The 18109-nt window shown below is 39.7% G+C and overlaps 1 protein-coding gene across 1 annotated transcript; it reads right to left on the reverse strand.

Moving 5' to 3' along the window:
- Positions 1-33: 33 nt before the first annotated feature.
- lipea (lipase, hormone-sensitive a) lies at positions 34-11298 on the reverse strand. Its single transcript, XM_034892542.1, has 11 exons — positions 11093-11298; positions 8962-9209; positions 7819-8103; positions 7430-7520; positions 7197-7342; positions 6409-6594; positions 5880-6032; positions 5192-5336; positions 3655-3882; positions 1747-2138; positions 34-1018 (listed from the first exon to the last, which is right to left on the reverse strand). The coding sequence occupies exons 1-11, from the start codon at positions 11100-11102 to the stop codon at positions 752-754; spliced, it is 2151 nt and encodes a 716-aa protein (XP_034748433.1). The 5' UTR covers positions 11103-11298; the 3' UTR covers positions 34-751.
- Between the last annotated feature and the right edge of the window lie 6811 nt (positions 11299-18109).

Consider the following 18109-nt stretch of genomic DNA (forward strand, 5'->3'; position numbering starts at 1 on the left):
GGAAATCCTTGCAGTTTTGAAATTAAAGGCCGACTTTAAATACAACAGTGTTCAATATTTTTTATTATCAAATAAAAATTAATTTACAATAAAGTTGTTTTCATAACCCACATCCACACACTGCTGGTAAACACAAGGTGAAAGCCTCCTTATCAATATGTTGTAAACAGGTGACAAACTGGCATAACCAGACTTTATATTTTTAATTCAAATTATAATAATAATAATAATAATAATATTACACTGCATCTGGAATGTGTTTCCTCTGCAAGTAAATCTTAATTCTGGTCAGTCTGTGCAATAATATAGGCAAAGCCTTTTTCCTGCACATTAGCAGCACTTAAATTCAAGGCACAAACAGCTTCCATCACTGACATACTATTTCAGTTGAGAAATTTCTGCAAAGGCTGGTTACAGTGAGGTTTCTATCATTTTATATTCTCAATGTGCGTGTAATCTGGAACTTGAACATGTAAATGTTGGTAGAAAAATAATTAGTCATCATTTAGGATCATATTAAAGCTGGTAGAAAGTAAAAGTTTGTAGTGCTTCTTTTGATCATCGCTGCCTACAGAAAATGTTGTGCGGTCTAGGTTTAAAGTGCAGTGTCCCTAAGCTTCCTCTACTTTTACAGTTGGTTGCATCCTCATAATTCCCCCTGACGCGATCACATTTATTGCATCTCTCTGACCACCTCATGTCACATTTGTTTTCATCCAAAAACAACAAAGTCCCACAAATGACAGGTAAATCAGCCTGATGGATTGCTACTCTGATAAGTGTCTTCCAGCTTCGGCCGCTTGCGAAGAGCAGACGGTGGATTTTCTTGCTGAAAAATCTTCCTCATTTTCTCCACACAGATTTCTGCAGCGACCACTGTTTCCTTGGCGAGCTGTAAAAGGCTGAGGAATCCATGAGGTAGGTCCTCCACCACCGTCAGACTCACAGGCTGGCCCATGTCTCGCAACTTCTTGGCAAACATCACTGAGTCATCAAGCAAGGCATCCAGAGCAGAGGCCTGTGAGGATACACGAAGCAGTCAGGAAAAAATAAACTCCAATATACTGTAGTTCTGTATTGCAAATTTTGACCGGTACATTGATACACCAATATCGGCCTGGCATATTTCATACGCCAATATCACCTGGCAGATTTATTGGTCTATCTTATAGCAGATTCAACAAATAAGAAAACAAAGCTGACTTAGGGTGTGTGGGCATGAAACCGGACCAGAGCCACTACGAATAATTGATTAGATGTCAACTAATAAACTAATCGCCAACTATTTTTGATAATTAATCGATTTGAGTCCTTTTTTATGAACTAAAATAAATATGAAAAAAGAAAAAAACAGTAAACTAAATATATTTGACTTGATCGGCATTTTTCAACATTTTATAGAGCCACTAATCGATGAATTAACAATAAACGACAATAAAAATAATAATAATTTTGTGCAAATCTTAAAGCCTGATTCCAGATCTCAGAAGTGACACCCACATCTCAGAGTTGTAGCTATTCAAATGAATTAGGTAAAGGAAAGGACAACTAAAGGAAAGGACAACGGAGTCTGACTATCATGCTAACAATCTTATTGCCCGTATAATTTCATCAAGAACTTGTAGCTCTGCCTCAGCTTTAATAACACACCACTGAAAATAAATGTAGTGTTGAAATAAATTGTCCTCAGGGTGAAGATGAGGTTCTCCTCGGAAATATAATCTCTTCCACACTCAGGTCTCTTACCACTATGTGTACAGGTGGCAGGCCTCTCAGCAGGTTGTTGGGAGCCAGGAGGGGCGACACAAACGGGTTCCTGATAATGGGACAGGAAGTTGGGCGGATAAAAGCCAGGCACTCAGAGCGCAGGGGCTCAAAGCCCTCTGGGTATTCTGTGAGACTTTCACAGTTTGTAGTGGGGGCGCAAGTGGATGTCATGCCAGTTTCGTTGCTCAGAGACCCTCTCGGCGTCGATGACAGGGAGCGTGCTCCTCCTGTAGTCCGCATGGGATCCAAAAAAGACTGGATCCAGTTGGAGGCTCCCTGGGTAAGATCACCGAGCAGGACAGCAGTGTCTCTACTGAAAGAGTTCCGACTGCCGCTTTCTACTACAGGCTGCGCCGTCTGAGATTCTGTACCTGGGAAGGAGATGATGCAACGTAAGCGAGGAATCAAATAAATTGCAACATGAATGTGGCTCGTAAGGATGTAATCATAGCTTCTGTCTGAATGGTTTCTGTTCTCACTGTAGATGAGTCAAACAGATATTTAGATGTACTGTAACAGTGGCATTTTTGTTGTCAGTCACAATGGCAAAGAGTAATTTACTGCTCAAATTGGTAAAGATAGTGAAATACTGTTGGCTAAAAACTAAATAAAAAAGGCTTGAGCAGATTAAAACAACATCTACATAAGTGTCTTTTAAGAGAGCTAGGCAATACAATCAGAACATAACTTTCTCGTCCTATACAGTATATTCACAGTTCCCAAAGCAGCAATACAGTGCGCTGTATTTATACAGAGGCTTTTTGCACTGTTGTCAACAATCTTTCATTTTGTCTGTAAATATCATAACATAATATTTAATGCAGGCCTCAACAGTTTAAGAAATTCCAATAACTGTATAACACATCCCTTTCATAACCACTTGATGCTAGTCATTATGCAACAGTCACATTATGAGGTGATGATGGATAAAACAGAATAATATTTGAACCAAATACACAAATCAGTCCATCTAGATTTGGTTTTCTTGTGCAAATGTAGAATGATTTTCCTTTTTACTTGCAACCAAGTTTTATTTTGCAAACAATAATACACAGAGTAGCTCTCCGGCATATTCTGTCCGACACCTGAGATATGAGCTGGTAAAAGATTAAAAGAGGCATCAAAACCTACTGATAGAGTCTGCTAGATTGTGTCACTAATCAAATAATTGGTTTGAGTCTCTCTTCTCCACGGAGTCAGATCTATGTTCAGAAAACAAACCGGTTATGTGTTCTGTGTTGAAGGATTTAGAGAGCTCAGTGAAAGACTCCGGTATATCAGAGGCTTCCAGTGTTTACAGTGGCAATGACTAATATGAGGCCGACCAGCCAAACCAGTAAGTCAACTAGGTGGTGCCACAGTGATCCGCATATTACAGCCATGACTGATCATGGGTTTCACACTGTACATGACAGCAGGTTTTTACATTTTCACCTTCTTTTCCTCCCACATTATCCGTCTTTATTACACGGCTTGGTTAAGCAGTTGATTCTGATCGGGCAATACAGGGATTTTGTGTTAAATCTGTATAAAAGACCATTGTCATGGTCGGAGTTCTCATCATTCACTGGCAGACCATTTTTAATTAAATTAAATCTTTTTTAAATCAATATTTGTGCTCATACTGCTGATGAGCGGATCCCTGGGTTGCCCAGTGAGTGAACTAAACGTGGAGAGCTTCCGCTGGAGAGTCACGTGCAACCGCGCTGAAGTTAACTGTCCTGACTGGAACACAGGCGTCATCAGCTGGTAACCTATGTATGAGTGTCTTACACAAATACATCCCGGAGCAATTCAGAGTTTTCTGTACCAGTGGTTAAACACTAACCATTACCATGTTAAAAGACACACAAAGAGCACACTCACAGGCATTGTAAACCCACATACCTGCATAAGCATTGATACACTTCCCGAGAACACCTAAAGGCAACAGCGGGTCGATGAGCGTGAGCAGGCGGGAGGGCGAGGCATCAGTTGTGAGCAAGGTGGCAGGGTAGGCAGCCATGATGCCGTCAGGGACTCGGATGCCGCTGGATATGGCCTTCATGGACACAGTGATGCAGAGGTTTCCTCCAGCGCTGTCACCTGCCAGACAAACCCGCTCCGCTGTGGAGCCTGGAAAACACACAACACACACACACACAACCCACACACCCACACCCACACACACACACACACACACACAAGTATCTAAATAATGAAATGATGATAATAATAATAATAATAATAATAATTTATAAAAAAAAAAAAGGATTTTATAACAGGCTTTTTGGTAACTGTTTTGTTGATTTTCTTGCTTTTCCATGTGTTTTATCAGTGTTCAATGAATGACTTTGAATTTAGGATAGGTGGCTGGTCAAAATAAGCAAAGTCATTACTTGTAGTCACAACACTAATGAAGCTTTAATCCAGTCATTAGTTCTATACTGTACCATAGATCTTTACCTTGACCCAATTTCTTTACTTTTTTCCCATCTTTTCTGTATGTGAGTGGGTACATATGACACGTTTCGTGTTCTGATAAAAAACAGATAACACTTCCTATGCCATTCATTCATTCATCACATAATATGCCCCTCCTCCTTGGGGACAACCTTTAACACCACATTTGAAATTGGTACAGTGTACGTGGGCTACAGCATATCAGCAAAGTGCAATGGTAGCATTTGTTAAGGTACACACATTCTTTATTGCTTTCTGCACAAATAAAGCCATATGTAGAGCTGCTTGTGTGAATACATTGGCATATACTGTCTATTTGCATTTTGAACCCAAACATGCGGTTTCTGTTCATAGATACTAATTGGCATCTATTTAAAACAAATTTTCCTTCCATATCCGGGCAGTTGTATATGTATACATGTAATAACCGTTAGTAAGTCATTTAGTTAGTAAGTGCAGTCATTGTCGAAGTGTCCTTGGGCAAGACACTGAACCCCGAGTTGCCCCCGGTGCTGCGCATCGGAGTGTGAATGTGTGTGAATGTTTATCTGATGAGCAGGTGGCACCTTGTACGGCAGCCCCGGCCACAGTGTATGAATGTGTGTGAATGGTGAATGTTTCCTGTAGATGTAAAAGCGCTTTGAGCAGTCGTTAAGACTGGAAAAGCGCTATATAAATACAGCACATTTACATTTACATTTAGTAACTGCTTATATATATACACATCTGCATTTTCTCTCCTGTTCAAATCGTTTACTTCTGGGGTTCTTTACAGCTTTTTATCTTTAAAATAAAAACAGTAAATTCCTTTAGCTCATTAAAAGGTCGATGACATGACAAAAACAGAAATCAGAGAAAAATAAATTTCCAATTGTTTCCCAAATAATTCCACTTTCGCCAACTAGTCTGTTAAAATAAAATACATTAATTCTCCCTATTGGTTTACTGTTTATGTTGTCCGAGTGTGACGTCATAGACATACCCAGCAGATGACAGTTGTTCAGCGCCCAGCAGTAGGCGTAGAAACATTCCTCCAGAGCTCTGGGAAAGGGCGCTTCGGGTGACAGAGAGTAGTCAACGGAGAGGATAGGTACGCTCAGCTCCTTTGACCAAGTCCGAAGATAATTCTGATTGATGAGATGAATGAGAGCAGAATAAATATGTGTAATATATATGGTAATTTTTGTTGTACTTAATAAACAATATTTTAAACACTTTGTAGGAATGGACGTTCTGGGTCTGGCTGCTCAAAAACTTCAAACCACTGTCATGGCGGCTCGGACGGAATACAATGTCATATTTTACAGAAATAGTTCAATGAACTGTGTTTTTGGAAACATTTTAAGTGAGAAATAGGCCATGCAGCTGCTGAATCTGTCATCATTTCAGAACGACAAAGGGTTGTAAGATTTTTGTCTACTGGATAGTTGCGGGTTCATTTGCGTGAAGATGGGCATCTTGCCAGCTTTCTGATGCGCTACATTTTGCATTCCTGGAATGCTTTGCACGCACGTTGAAGTCACCCACAGGAATAGAGTGGAGCACACCTGGCAGAAGCGTTGCACGGACACATGGAGCACCACCGTAAGTGGTAATATTAACTATACGGTAACTTTTCAAACATCTACTACAGATAAAACTACATTTAACACCAGCATTGTGTGCTGTACCTCATGGGATCTGGAGGTCTGGGCCACAAAGCCCCCTCCATGGAAGTGGATGAGCAGCCACGGGGAGCGAGGCTGCGTCTGTATCCAGGGAAAATGGGACGCGGAGACGGGGGGAGGATCGGTTCGAGAATAAGCTAGCAGCTCATCACTGTCCTATAGAGTTAGAGGATAAGTTAAAAGGTAATTAATATTAAAACACACAAAACATGGCATTTCAAAATTGTATTCTATTAAATTCGCAAATACAGCAATATTTCACCTTTCTTCCCTCTTTCCCCCTCCCTTACTTGTATCTCATTGGTCTAGACCTTGCAAAATTCCCTTTCTTAATTATGTTCAAATGCTGCATCAACTTTCAAGAGGAGATGCATCACAAATCATGGAATAAAGCCATTGAATATTTTTCAATTTATTCTTAATCATTATATGCTCCATCTAAAAACTATATCTAGTACAGATTCAGGTTCTACTTATCCCCTAAAGCCTTCTGCTTTCACCTCATCCCTGTATTAGACCTGTGGAGTCTCACCTGTCCTTCTCGAATCTCATAGGAGATCAGACGCATGTTGACTGGCCCGGGGCCCCAGTGGGCTATTGGAGGTGACACTGTGGCTGTTAGACTAGGGTCTGAGGCCAGTGGGAGGCGTAGAGTGACAGGAGGCACAGTCAGGGTGAAGTTGACCTGCACTGGGCTAGAGGATATTCTGCTGAAGCCCTGGACAGAGAGAGACATGCAGGGGATTAAGCAGTTAAAACATCAAGGAGGACTTCAGCTAATTTGAGAGTCAGCGAGGAATATTTGACCCTGTCTACCAGTGTTGCCAACTTTTTTCCAGTGAAAGTAGCTAGCACTAGCTCCAAAAGTCACTAAAAGTGACTAGATGACAACATGTGCTAATTTGCAAATTAGTGATGTCATTGCGTATCCTTTGCATCTGCTGATATGATTTGTAAATACATTGTTGTTGGACTGCTCTGTTGTTGTTGCTGAAAGCCCGTCTGAAATAAACTTCATACTTCAAACATACATAAAGCTTAGAGGTTGTGTCCATGTGTATGGTGTCCATCTATTGGTTGTCTCGGCAGACTGCCTGTTGCACAGCGCCATAAAAGAGTGAGAAAATCACTGTGCTTGTGGACTGTGATTACTCTGAGCAGCATTCATGGAAATCAATTAAAATCTAATATATATAATATATATGTCTAAAGTCGTTAAAGTCTTTGCTAGTTGCCTTTTAGAAATAAAGTTGCTAAGAGGGTGTGAGAGGCTGCTTTAACTACAGAGAATGTCGCCAAGTTGGAAACAAAGCTGCCTACTGTTAAAAGGCCGGACTCTGTGAGGTTCCAAAAGGACTTCCAGAACTTCATGTCCAGGTTCTGGGTAATGCGTTCAAACTCAGCACCCCGCAACTCTGGATCGATGACATACTTCCCTGATGTGAGGAGGGAAAGGGCTGCCAAACCTGGAAGAGGAGGCATGAATTTAAGCATAAAAAAAGCCAGGAACTTCCATCAATACTGCAAGATAAGGAAGAAAAAAAAAGACATACCAAAACCAGACTGTTGTTTACCATACGTCTCTCCATATGTTACCATGCTTATGACAACAGTCTGGAGGAATGGACGTAGAGTGGGTGAGTACTGTCAAAACAAACAGTGGACAGAGATGAATAAGAGAGTGACACATTTATTTTTATAATGAAGTCAAAACTGACTATTCTTTAAATACTTAAGCTGGTTATTTGGGATCTGATGTTTGACTACATATTATGACCTGACAGGAGGTGCTCAATGAGCAATCAGAACGATCACCAGGCTTGTAGCCAAGTCATTTTAATGATTTAAGTCACATTTAGGTGAGATAACCAACTTTAACGTGCTAAAATTGTACAAATATAAAAGCAACTGGTGTGACGTAAGTCTGTTTTTGTAGGCTGACCTGAAAGCCCAGACAGCGGCCATAGAAGCAGGCTTTGTGCATGGAGCTGTACTCCTGCACAAAACTGTTGCTTAGGTTCTGGTCCTGCAGGCAGTACAGCTCGCCGTGGTCGTTGTCATTGATCAGCCGCTGGGCGAGGTGGAGCAGGGCACGCAATTGGCGCAGAGCAATGCAGTACGCCTCCATCTCAGAGACATTGTGATCGGCCCTGAAGAAGGCACCGTTGTAATTAGAGGCAATGTAACGACCCTTGTGAATGATGTGTAAAAGGCAAGACAGCAAGACCTGAAAGAAAAAAATGTAACGTAGATTTTGAAAAGAAATCTATATCTTTGTTATTATGAACAAAACCCTTTAAAAAGATCAAAACCAACAATTCATACCGAATAGAGCCTGTGTAGTCACAACTTTATATAGTGTAGCTTTCTCTGTGCCATAGAGCTCCATTGTTGTCCAAAAATGATTAAAAACAAAGAGCCACACTGAGTGACCCAAACAGGCTAGGGAAGAGACAAACTAACACATTGTCGGATTTAACACAACAAAGCCAGTGAGATAGTTGTTTTTTCATTACACTTGTATCTAGTTTTCTAGTTTTTAGCAAACATTAAAGAAACAGAAGTAAATTGTGCATTTATTAGAGACCATTTTCAGCTGTGGATTTGTTGCACTAGTGAGCATTTTGTGTACCTGGATGATATTTTTGGAATCGCATGATAATAAACTAGTGCTGAAGTTGAAGTTTAAAGAAGATTTGGACTAGCAACAATTGGCAATGTGGATTCAAAATTCCAGTAGATCTGAAAAAGTAAAATACTTTGAAGGAGTAAGTTTGGTATTTTATTAAGCAACGACACAGAAATCTTTAGTAATACTTACATTTCTGTTTTTGATGTCTGAGTGTTAAAGGTTCAGTCAAAAAAAAATGTATTACAATAATTGTTAGTTGCAGTCCTAATTTTATAATAATGGTTTAAAATGTTACATGTAACACCTGTGAAATAATTGCTGTTAACAAACTACAAGCTAAAATCAAAAGAGTAAATACACTGTTTTTGGATAATAACTCGTGTAGAATGCAATCACAGCTCAGATATAAGCAGGGAGTGGACCAACACATCCAGTCAGTGGGATCAGTCATACCTTGACCAGGGTGCGGTAGCCATTTCCAGGCGTTTGTGCGTCAAAGTCATAATGGTGGAAGACGGCGGCGAAGCTGGCGACCACAGGCTCCAGGGCTAGGCAGTGCTCCTTAATCTGCCTCATACACGTGACCAAGCGCTTGGCAACAGCCCCGTATGGCAAATCAGTGGGACCTCCCAAGAAAGCAATGTCATCTTCACATACTTTCTTTAAGGCTGCAAATACAACCTTGTAGTCCATATCTGAGGCTGAGAGAAAAAGAGAGACATGAGAATTATTCCTTAACCTCTTTCATATCGGCCTCAGTAGCACTCGTCACAGCAGACATGTGATGTGCACAGTTTATCTTAAAGAAAAAGAATCACCCGAAGGGTAAACACACACATAATGACTTCATCTCCTGCAGCAAAACACGTTGCTTTAATGATTCTTGTTATCTAGGCTACTCGGTCAAGGGTTGAAGTTCTGCTACAACCAGAGGACAGTATTTTGAAACTAGGCCAGTTCAAAGTAGCTGACTGTGATGGCATCAAGCACTTGAAAGGATTTTAATCACAACAAACATAAATGTCAAGATGAAGCATAAACTCTATAATCCTTTTTTTATGTAAATAATAACACAGTTATGGACAAGATGAACTGACAGGATGTAATATACAGGGAAATACAGGCTGGGATGATTGTTATACTCCCCAATGGCTAAGGCCTAACCAGCATCTTTTTAAATATTTTATGAAGTTTATTTTATGTATTTTTAAAGATTATTTTATAATTTTATACTGAACTTGACTACATCCACAGGTTAGCAATCTACAGCAAAGCCACTATGTGAATGTTCATGTAGACACTCGACATGTTGTGCACAATGGCTTTAAATGTTAAAACATTTGGAAATATCTGATGTGTTACATGTCAGTGTACATAATAACCTGGTTCACTGGAGCAAAAACTGACATCAGCACTCATGAACACGTTAGGCTTTATCACAGATCTGACTCTAGGCAGTTTAGCTTTATGACAACAGCAATATCTCAGCCCAATATATAGATAATCTCTGAAATGCCAAAACACCAGAGCATGTTTTTCCGTGGCCAGACCCTCCTCTGCCAGACCCTGCTGTGCAGCGCTGTGGAGGTCGGTCTGGCAATACGAGACTGTCACAATACCAACTTGAGCTTAAACACATTGATAAAGACACTACATTTTTTTTTAAGTAAGCTGAAAGCGTAGCATTGAAAAACTGCACTTTAAAGTGCAACTATCACTTTTTGTGTTGTAAATAATGTTCTGTTGTTAATTAAATAAGCAATTTGTATTTTAGCTGTCTGGGCTACTGAAAGCAGCAGAAAGACAGTTACCACTTGAATGTTTTTTATTCATCGCTGGTAATATCGTTATTGCGATATACAATGTTACACATCTCACAAATTACCCAAATAAAAAAGCCTGGGTTGTCCTCCAGCATGCAGCCCCTTGTGTTGTCCTTTGTGTCACGGGGACCGGGTTAGTTTATTTAACGCGTTAGAGTGCAGGACGGGTCTCTGGTATCTGGGTCTGGGACCCGCCAGTTCACGTGAAATGACATCACATTGTACGCGAGGGTCACCGGGGGCCCTGGAGCTCAACACCGGGCCAATAAAAAAAAAAAGAAAATCAAATAAACTGAACGGGTCCCGGTGACCCGAAGGACAACAAAGGGTTAAACCCCAAACAGCTGATAACTGACGTAAACCTGTCATCAGGCTCGCCTCGGTTCCTGCCCAACACTGATATCGGTTTCCAGCCCAGATATCAGATTCTCATGCTGTTAAAACACTTCTCTTCGGGGGTTTAGGAGCATTTTCAGTTTTTTATGCTAGCTTGTCTCCACTTCTTCACACAAACATCACCGACACTGCCGTTCTCACCTTTCAGCTACCGGTGACAACTTTACCCACAACACCAAGTTTGAGGACTTTCGCTCACCTCGTTGCTTTCTGTTTTCACACCTTTGTAAAAACAGAAAGCAACGACGTTGTTTTAATTTTCTTCTTTAATATTAAGCGCCGCGATAAAACTCTATAAATGGGCCAAACACGACAGACATGTAGGCCTATTTGTATTTGACATGTTTCAAATAGACTTCACTCACCATCCGGCATCCTCTTCCTTGATGATAGTGTTTGTGTCAGAGCGCCCGCGCAGAATGCTGGGTAACATCCACCGTGGTAACGTCATGCAAGCAGAGCGCGAGGCACCGCGCGTGCCCGAGCCTGCTAGCATAATATGATAGCTAGGTAACTGTCTATGAGGGAAGCTAACACACATTATTCAAAGAAGTCAGTGGTGGTAATAACTTATATATGAGGGAAATAATGTACTTTTGACTTAACTACATTTAGGCTATCTGACAGCTTAAGTTACTTTACAAAGTTAGATATTTGCACACAAAACATGAAGTTTATATAATATATTTTGTTATAAAACAAACTTTCCAACAGTAGGCCTATTATGCAAGTACAGCTGTAGTGATTAGTCAATTAATCAGTTTTTTACTCTCCATGCAAACATGGTTATAGCTTTACAAATAGGACAATATTAATACATTTTCAATAATGTTGACCTTTTAACTGTTGGTTGGACTAAACACACATTGTGAAGGTGCTCTGGGCTCTGATAATTGTGATGCATTTCTTATAATGTTTATAAACTAAAAAATCAATTGAGTAATGGAGAAAGTGATCAGCAGATTATTGAAAACAATCTTTAGTTGCACTCCGATACAAAATAGTTGAAATGAGCTCGGGAGAAATATTGCACTTTAACTCTCTGCCTGGCAAATGAAAGCTGATAGAAATGAAAATGTTCATCAATCAATATTATGAGACGGTATGCAAATATTACTTTATAAATCAAAATGATGTAGTAACATTTACATTTGTCAAAGCTCTCTATTGGCTAATTAAGGTTTAGACCATAGCCTGTATATATATTGTAATATATACAATTCCAAGATATGTTCCTTAGATATGTAATACATGTACAGTCTAGGGTTTAGATAGATCTTTTTCACAATAAGGAAAACACAAGTGTTATTAATTACATTAATAAAGGCTCTGTTCTATTTAAGTGTCCCAGTAATGACACACTAAGCCAGCATGCACAATGCCAGGGGGCTGTTTCACGAAAACAGAATTTATAAATCCAGGATAACTGGGAAATCCTGGCTAAATCTGATATCTAGGTTTTGTTTAATAGCCCTCAGGACCTTGAAACAGAAGCAGCTAAATGGAATTCAACACTCATTTTATTATTTACACCTCTGTTTTTCCTACTGTGACATGTCAAATTTAGTTTTGCGGTGTAAGTAATTCCTTCTGTGAAAAAAGTCTTCATGCTCGTCCTGTCAGTTTACAGACTTCTGTAAATACACTTGCTCCTCATCACTGTTGTTCAAGTACAGAATACAACAAACTCTACTGACTACAAAACATGAAGTGCTTGTAGTAGAGTGTGAACTGCAGTATGTGATGAGATTATGGGGGTCTCTAGTGGCCAACAGATTATTTGCAACACTCTGGACATTGGTGGAGTTTTGCTCTTCAGCGTGCCTTTGACTTTAAAATGCTCATATTTCGCTGTTTGGCTTTAACCTTCAACTTGTTAGTGTTATAAATCTTTTTTGTGCATGTAATAGGTGTACAAAGGGAAAAAGTCCCAAGTCTACCTCAAAGGCACTTACCATCTCAGTGTAGTGCAGTAGAGATGTCAGTCTTCCTCTACCATTCAAATTCCTTTTTTTGTTTTAAATATGCTAATAATATTTGAATATGTAATGCTCGTATGCAGCCTGGTATAAATATGATCTACACTACACAGGCTTGTGCATTGTCAATGCATGTGGTAGTTGTCACACGTTCTGTCCACTAGAGGGACTCCCATCATCAGCCTGGCCTTGAAGGGGATCTACGTCACGGCACTGTAGGACAGCCAACATAGTCTTTAGCTGTCTCCTTGAAGCTCCCAGCTAAGCTCCTATAACTCACAACGCAGTTAGGAAACCAGAATGATCTATTGATAACATAAGCATTTTTGATAGGTGGATCTCAAGTTTAAAGTCATGTAAGAACTATTTCCAATCCTTCTTCCGATTTCCAGCCGCAGCCGGTCACTCCCTCCTGTGCTGACCATAGACTGTTTATATTGTAATATTAACGGTCTATGGTACTAACGTTACTCAGTAAGTAATGTCAGCTCACAAAGCCTTGTGTTTCAGACATGAGAAGAGGATGATTAGCTAATGTAAGCCAACCTATTTCTAAAAAAGAATCACATTCAAATAACTAACTCAGTAACTTCAGCATTCGTATAGTATTGATTTTTTTACTATTCAAATTAGGCTATATTTGATTTGGGGAATTTGGTCCAATAGCTAGTGTGCAGTACAACAAAAATATGATGTTAAAAAAAATATCTGTTACAACCTCTATGTACAATTATGAACCTGAAAATGAGCATAAAATGAGCACTTTAATGCTCTTAAAACCAGCAAAAACTTTTTTGCCGATATCTTCTTTGAGTTTAAGAATTTCCCTTTTAGCTCTGTTGTAATTGTGACTTCCTGACATATATTAATTGTCGAAAAGAAAAATCATAAGTTGTTGCCCTAGAATTATGATCTATTTTCTATTAAGGTTTTTTATAAATTCCCCCACCAATGCCAAATGTTCTCTGAGGAAACTGTTTGTGTCACGGTGGGTGCAGGTTTGGTTTGGACCCGAAAGCAGGCAGCAGGGCACAGGAATTAAAGAGCAAACTATTGTATTCTCCAAACTGGGGCACTAAGATACACAGAACACATGGAGAAACACAGGGAAACGCAACAAAAAGAGCAGACAGGTAAAATTGCACAAGAAGCTTATCACAAGACATGTACAGCTGGGGTGGGAAGGGAACAGCAATAGCAAAAGAAACACTGATTGCGTAACAAGGCACCAAGGACTGGCAACACAAAGGCACGCGGACAAAGCTAGACACAAAACAGGTGTACAAAGGAAGTTATGCAGGGCTACAGTAACACAGTGGAAAGCACCAAAAACTAAAAATAACACAATGAATAAGACCCATCCCACTCTTGGTACTTTTCCATGTGTGCTGTGTCGGAAGTAGGCAGCAATCCTCCTGATTGACTCCTGCTCATATTTAAGATGGCTGAAGTTCCAGTCCGTGGATCTGTAGAAATGGGGGTGAGCCCCATCGGTAGGTTGATGAGCCAAGTTGACAATGCAATATTTATCTAAACTAAGGGGAGACCAAGGGGAAAAACGCACAGAAGCTAGCTTTGGAAAGTGCTTGGGAATTGGGAGAAGAAAAAGTAAAGAGGGAATGTTTTGTCTTTAAAGTATATAGAGAGGATAGAGTTTGGGGAGGAGGGGGTTGCTCCTATAGTTCACAGGCCAGCTATATCACAATTAATTTTACCTACGCCAGAGATTGATTTTACTGTATTAGAGTCAAGAAAATCACATAAGAGTACTGCAGCGTATGGTGAAATAGTTGGAGAAAGGCTAAGGAACACCTGGGGACAGTACATTCAAACTTTCACAGACAGGGCTCAAGACCTGAAAACTGGGAAGTCTGATTTGGGGATAATAAAAATGTAAAAGCAACAGGTTTCAATATACAGCAGAGTTGATGGTTATAATATGGGCTCTGCATTGGCTAGAGGAGGTAAATCCAGGGCCAGCAGTGATGTGCTCAAACTCTGCATCAGTTTTGATGACACTGAGGGAGGGAATATTTGGAGACAGGTATGATCTCATGGTAGAGCTTTTAAAAAAATCATTCAGGATTGAGCAAGACGGAGAGTCATTGGGGTTCCTGTGGGTGCCAGCCCATGTGGGGGATAGCAGGGAATGAGCTTGCTCATGGGGCAGCAAAATGCACATTAAAAGGGAGGTTGACTTAAGAGTTAAGTTAGGGTCAACTTAGGGTAGTTTCATCATTAATAAAAGCATCACGGCTGTGTGACAGGAGGAAGGGGAAAGAAGGGTCAGCATTATTACAGCATCCAGAAAAGTGTGATAAAGGGCCATTGGTAGTTGGGGAAAGAAAGAAGACATTAGGTCATGATGACTAGGCAGGGGCATTGTGGATTGTCAAGGAAGTTGGAAATAATGGGAAAGCACGATGATGGGCTTTGTGGAATCTGTAAACATCAACAGACAGTGAAACATCTACTAATGAAATGCACTGGATTTACAGGAGAAACAGACTGTGTACAGCAGTGTAAGGTCTGGGCACATAACAATATATTTAAAAAAAACTGTCAAATCCTACATATAACCAAACTGGGACTAAAAAAGCTGTCCCAGAATTTAATCCTTAATTAAATGTGGTCTCGTCATAACGTTGAGCTGGATCATGACACAAGGAACATGAACAGAAAACCCAAACCCCTCAAGAAATAGACTCTGGAGTGAAGGCAACTAAAGACATACTGTCAAATAGAGACAAAGAGTCCGAAGACCACTGGCCACAGAGCAGGACGGTGGTCTTAATGATAGTCATGTCTTCCTGTCATATTATTCTAAAATGTTTTGATATCAGGTTGCAACGACATTTAAAAACAGAATAAATACATTTCAATAAGCGAAAAGGCACTGATGTATTTTACCATGTAAAGTCTGTAAATTTAAATTCAGATGGTCACTTTTGGTGTATTTATGTGAGGGAAAATGCTTTTGTAATCTCCTCTTTTTGCTCTTTTGTCTCAAGATAACAGATGATGTTGTAATTCCTTCTTTCCTTTCTGACACACCCAGTTGAAGGTGACTCTGGTTTTCTGCAGAATCTATCAGATGATAAATAATGAATTGGGTGTGGTGGTCATTGTGGCCATTTGTCATGTATGAACATTTAAGTGTTGATAAGACATTGTGTAGAAAGTACCTTTTAAGTTATCATAAGTTATATATTTACAGTATATTCTGTAAGAGTCGGAGGGGTGCACGCACATCAAAGGTCACCTCAGTGATCTTATGTTGGTTCAACACTTCTGTGTTCCTTACTTACCATAAACTTAGACACGTCCTTCCTTATTGAACATCCTCTCCTTTGCAATTTGACACCATCAACAGCATGAGGCAGATGAACCTTAGTGACTTTTTGTCACATTCAGTATAGTTGTGTTTGTTGTACCAAGCTTTAAACTACTCCTTGACCACTTCTGCCGCAAATCAGTATCATATAGCTAGAAAATATTAAGAACAATTGGTTATATATGTATATATATGTATATGTGTATATAGAATATTATAAAATAATCATTTTGATTCCTCACATTTCTGAAGCTGGAATAAGATAATATTTCCAATTTTTACTAAAGCTGGAATTAAATAATATTTCCAATTTTTACTGAAGCTGGAGTCAGATAATATTTCCCATTTTTTGTTGTGAAATGGCTGAGTATATTTGCAATTGATTGTCTGGAGATTGTTAATTAATCCCCTAATTAATTGTTTTGATTTGATCTACATCTACATTTCAACATCTACTAGAAGAATTGGCCTTAAATATAGCACATGACTTTGATGAGCCACTGACTTTTTTTGTCTCCACCATGAGGTTGATATTCATGGTTTTATGTCAAATGTCTAGACAACTTTTGAAAAGTTTGCCATGAATTTTGGTTCAGACATTCATGAGCCACTCAGTGTTTAATTTGTAGGTAATTTTTTGCGGGTCGGATCTTTTTCCTTCCAACAAGTTTCCTATTGATGCCTGACCTTAAAGGTCAGATCACAACCACAAGCACGTCTTTGTTTATTGCCACCCTCTCAGAAACCCTCTGATTACCACTAACCTTAGATAGAAGTGTCAGAACTATCTAGTGTAGCAATGAATGCAGCCAGTTTACTCAGAAACTGTCAACAGAGCTGCCGTGCAAACAGCTCCCCTGAAGTCCATGCTGGTGTCCCAGATGAGAACACCAGCATGAATCTGACTTTGCAGGTTTCAGCCTGTTACTTCTCTTTGCAAATGAGACAAGAATCAGGAAATTTATAAGAAAACACGTTTTTTTGAAACACTGTTTCTTCAGGACGTCTGTAACATTCAGGCCCTGACAGCACATTTGCTCAACCTCCTGACGTATACAGAGTGAGATAAAGCATCCCTCCAATGAGATTAGTAGCTGATACGGCTTTTTAAATTTTAACTTAAGGTATTGTGCCCTGCAGGGAGGCAAACCTTGATTAATGACTCAAAAAAAAATGTGCACATCCAAACTAAGCTTCATTGACAAGTCTGTCACCTAAACACACTTTCATACTGGCAATGAAGGCTCAACACAGTCACTGGTGCGCAGTGTGGCCAGAAGAGGGAATGGGATGCGGGTGCTGACACGTTAAACAGATGCCAAAGAACCAGTGGCAACAAAGGCCATCTCACGGCAGTGGCAAAGCAAGGGGACCAAGCAGCCCGCTGTGGCCGCGGGCTACCTAGCTAGCTAGCTAGCTAGCTTGCTAATTCCACCCAACATGCTTTCACGCTGAACTGGTTAAAAAATAATGAGCCAAGCAAAGCTGTCACTTATCTGGCAATAGCAATTGTCATGGTTCTGTATGTTTCTGTTTTATTTTGGTAGTCTGGTTTCTCTGTCTTGTCCGGACTTGTTTTACTTCCTGTCTGTCCTTGCTGTAGTCTGACTATTTCTGTTCTCCCCTAAACCCTCCTGAGTTTGTTTTTGACTTTGCTCATCCATGGGACAAGAGTGTGTGTGTGAATGAAACATTAAGTTGTTAAACTTAGTGGCCGGTCGGCTGACTGGCTTGTTAGCTTGCTTGCTAGAGGTCTCAGTTAGTCTAGCACCAGCCACGGTGCAGAGGCAGAGAGGTCTACAGTCTTTATATAAAATTATACGGTATAGGATATTATTTTATTAGTTTATTTTGTAATGTTTAGGTATTTAGATCTTTAAAAAGACATGTTTATGTTGAAATAAATATACTTACACAAGTAGTTATGTATCTTGTTGTATGTTTACCCTCTTATGGTCCTAATTTGCAAAATACAGTATAGTTTGAACAAATTTTATTTTCTTTTTTTTAGAATGAATATTCAGTTTTGACAGCCCTATGTGTATTTGATCAGATAAGCTGAAGATAAA

Source organism: Etheostoma cragini, chromosome 14, assembly GCF_013103735.1.
Source record: "Etheostoma cragini isolate CJK2018 chromosome 14, CSU_Ecrag_1.0, whole genome shotgun sequence".
NCBI lineage: Eukaryota > Metazoa > Chordata > Actinopteri > Perciformes > Percidae > Etheostoma > Etheostoma cragini.

What these genes read in the sequence shown, in the direction of transcription:
- lipea (XM_034892542.1), bottom strand. An exon ending in TAAACAACAGTCTGGTTTTG is followed by an intron (nt 7,343 to 7,429) that starts GTATGTCTTTTT and finishes CTCCTCTTCCAG; the next exon opens with GTTTGGCAGCCCTTTCCCTC. An exon ending in TGCCACCTGTACACATAGTG is followed by an intron (nt 1,019 to 1,746) that starts GTAAGAGACCTG and finishes GTATCCTCACAG; the next exon opens with GCCTCTGCTCTGGATGCCTT.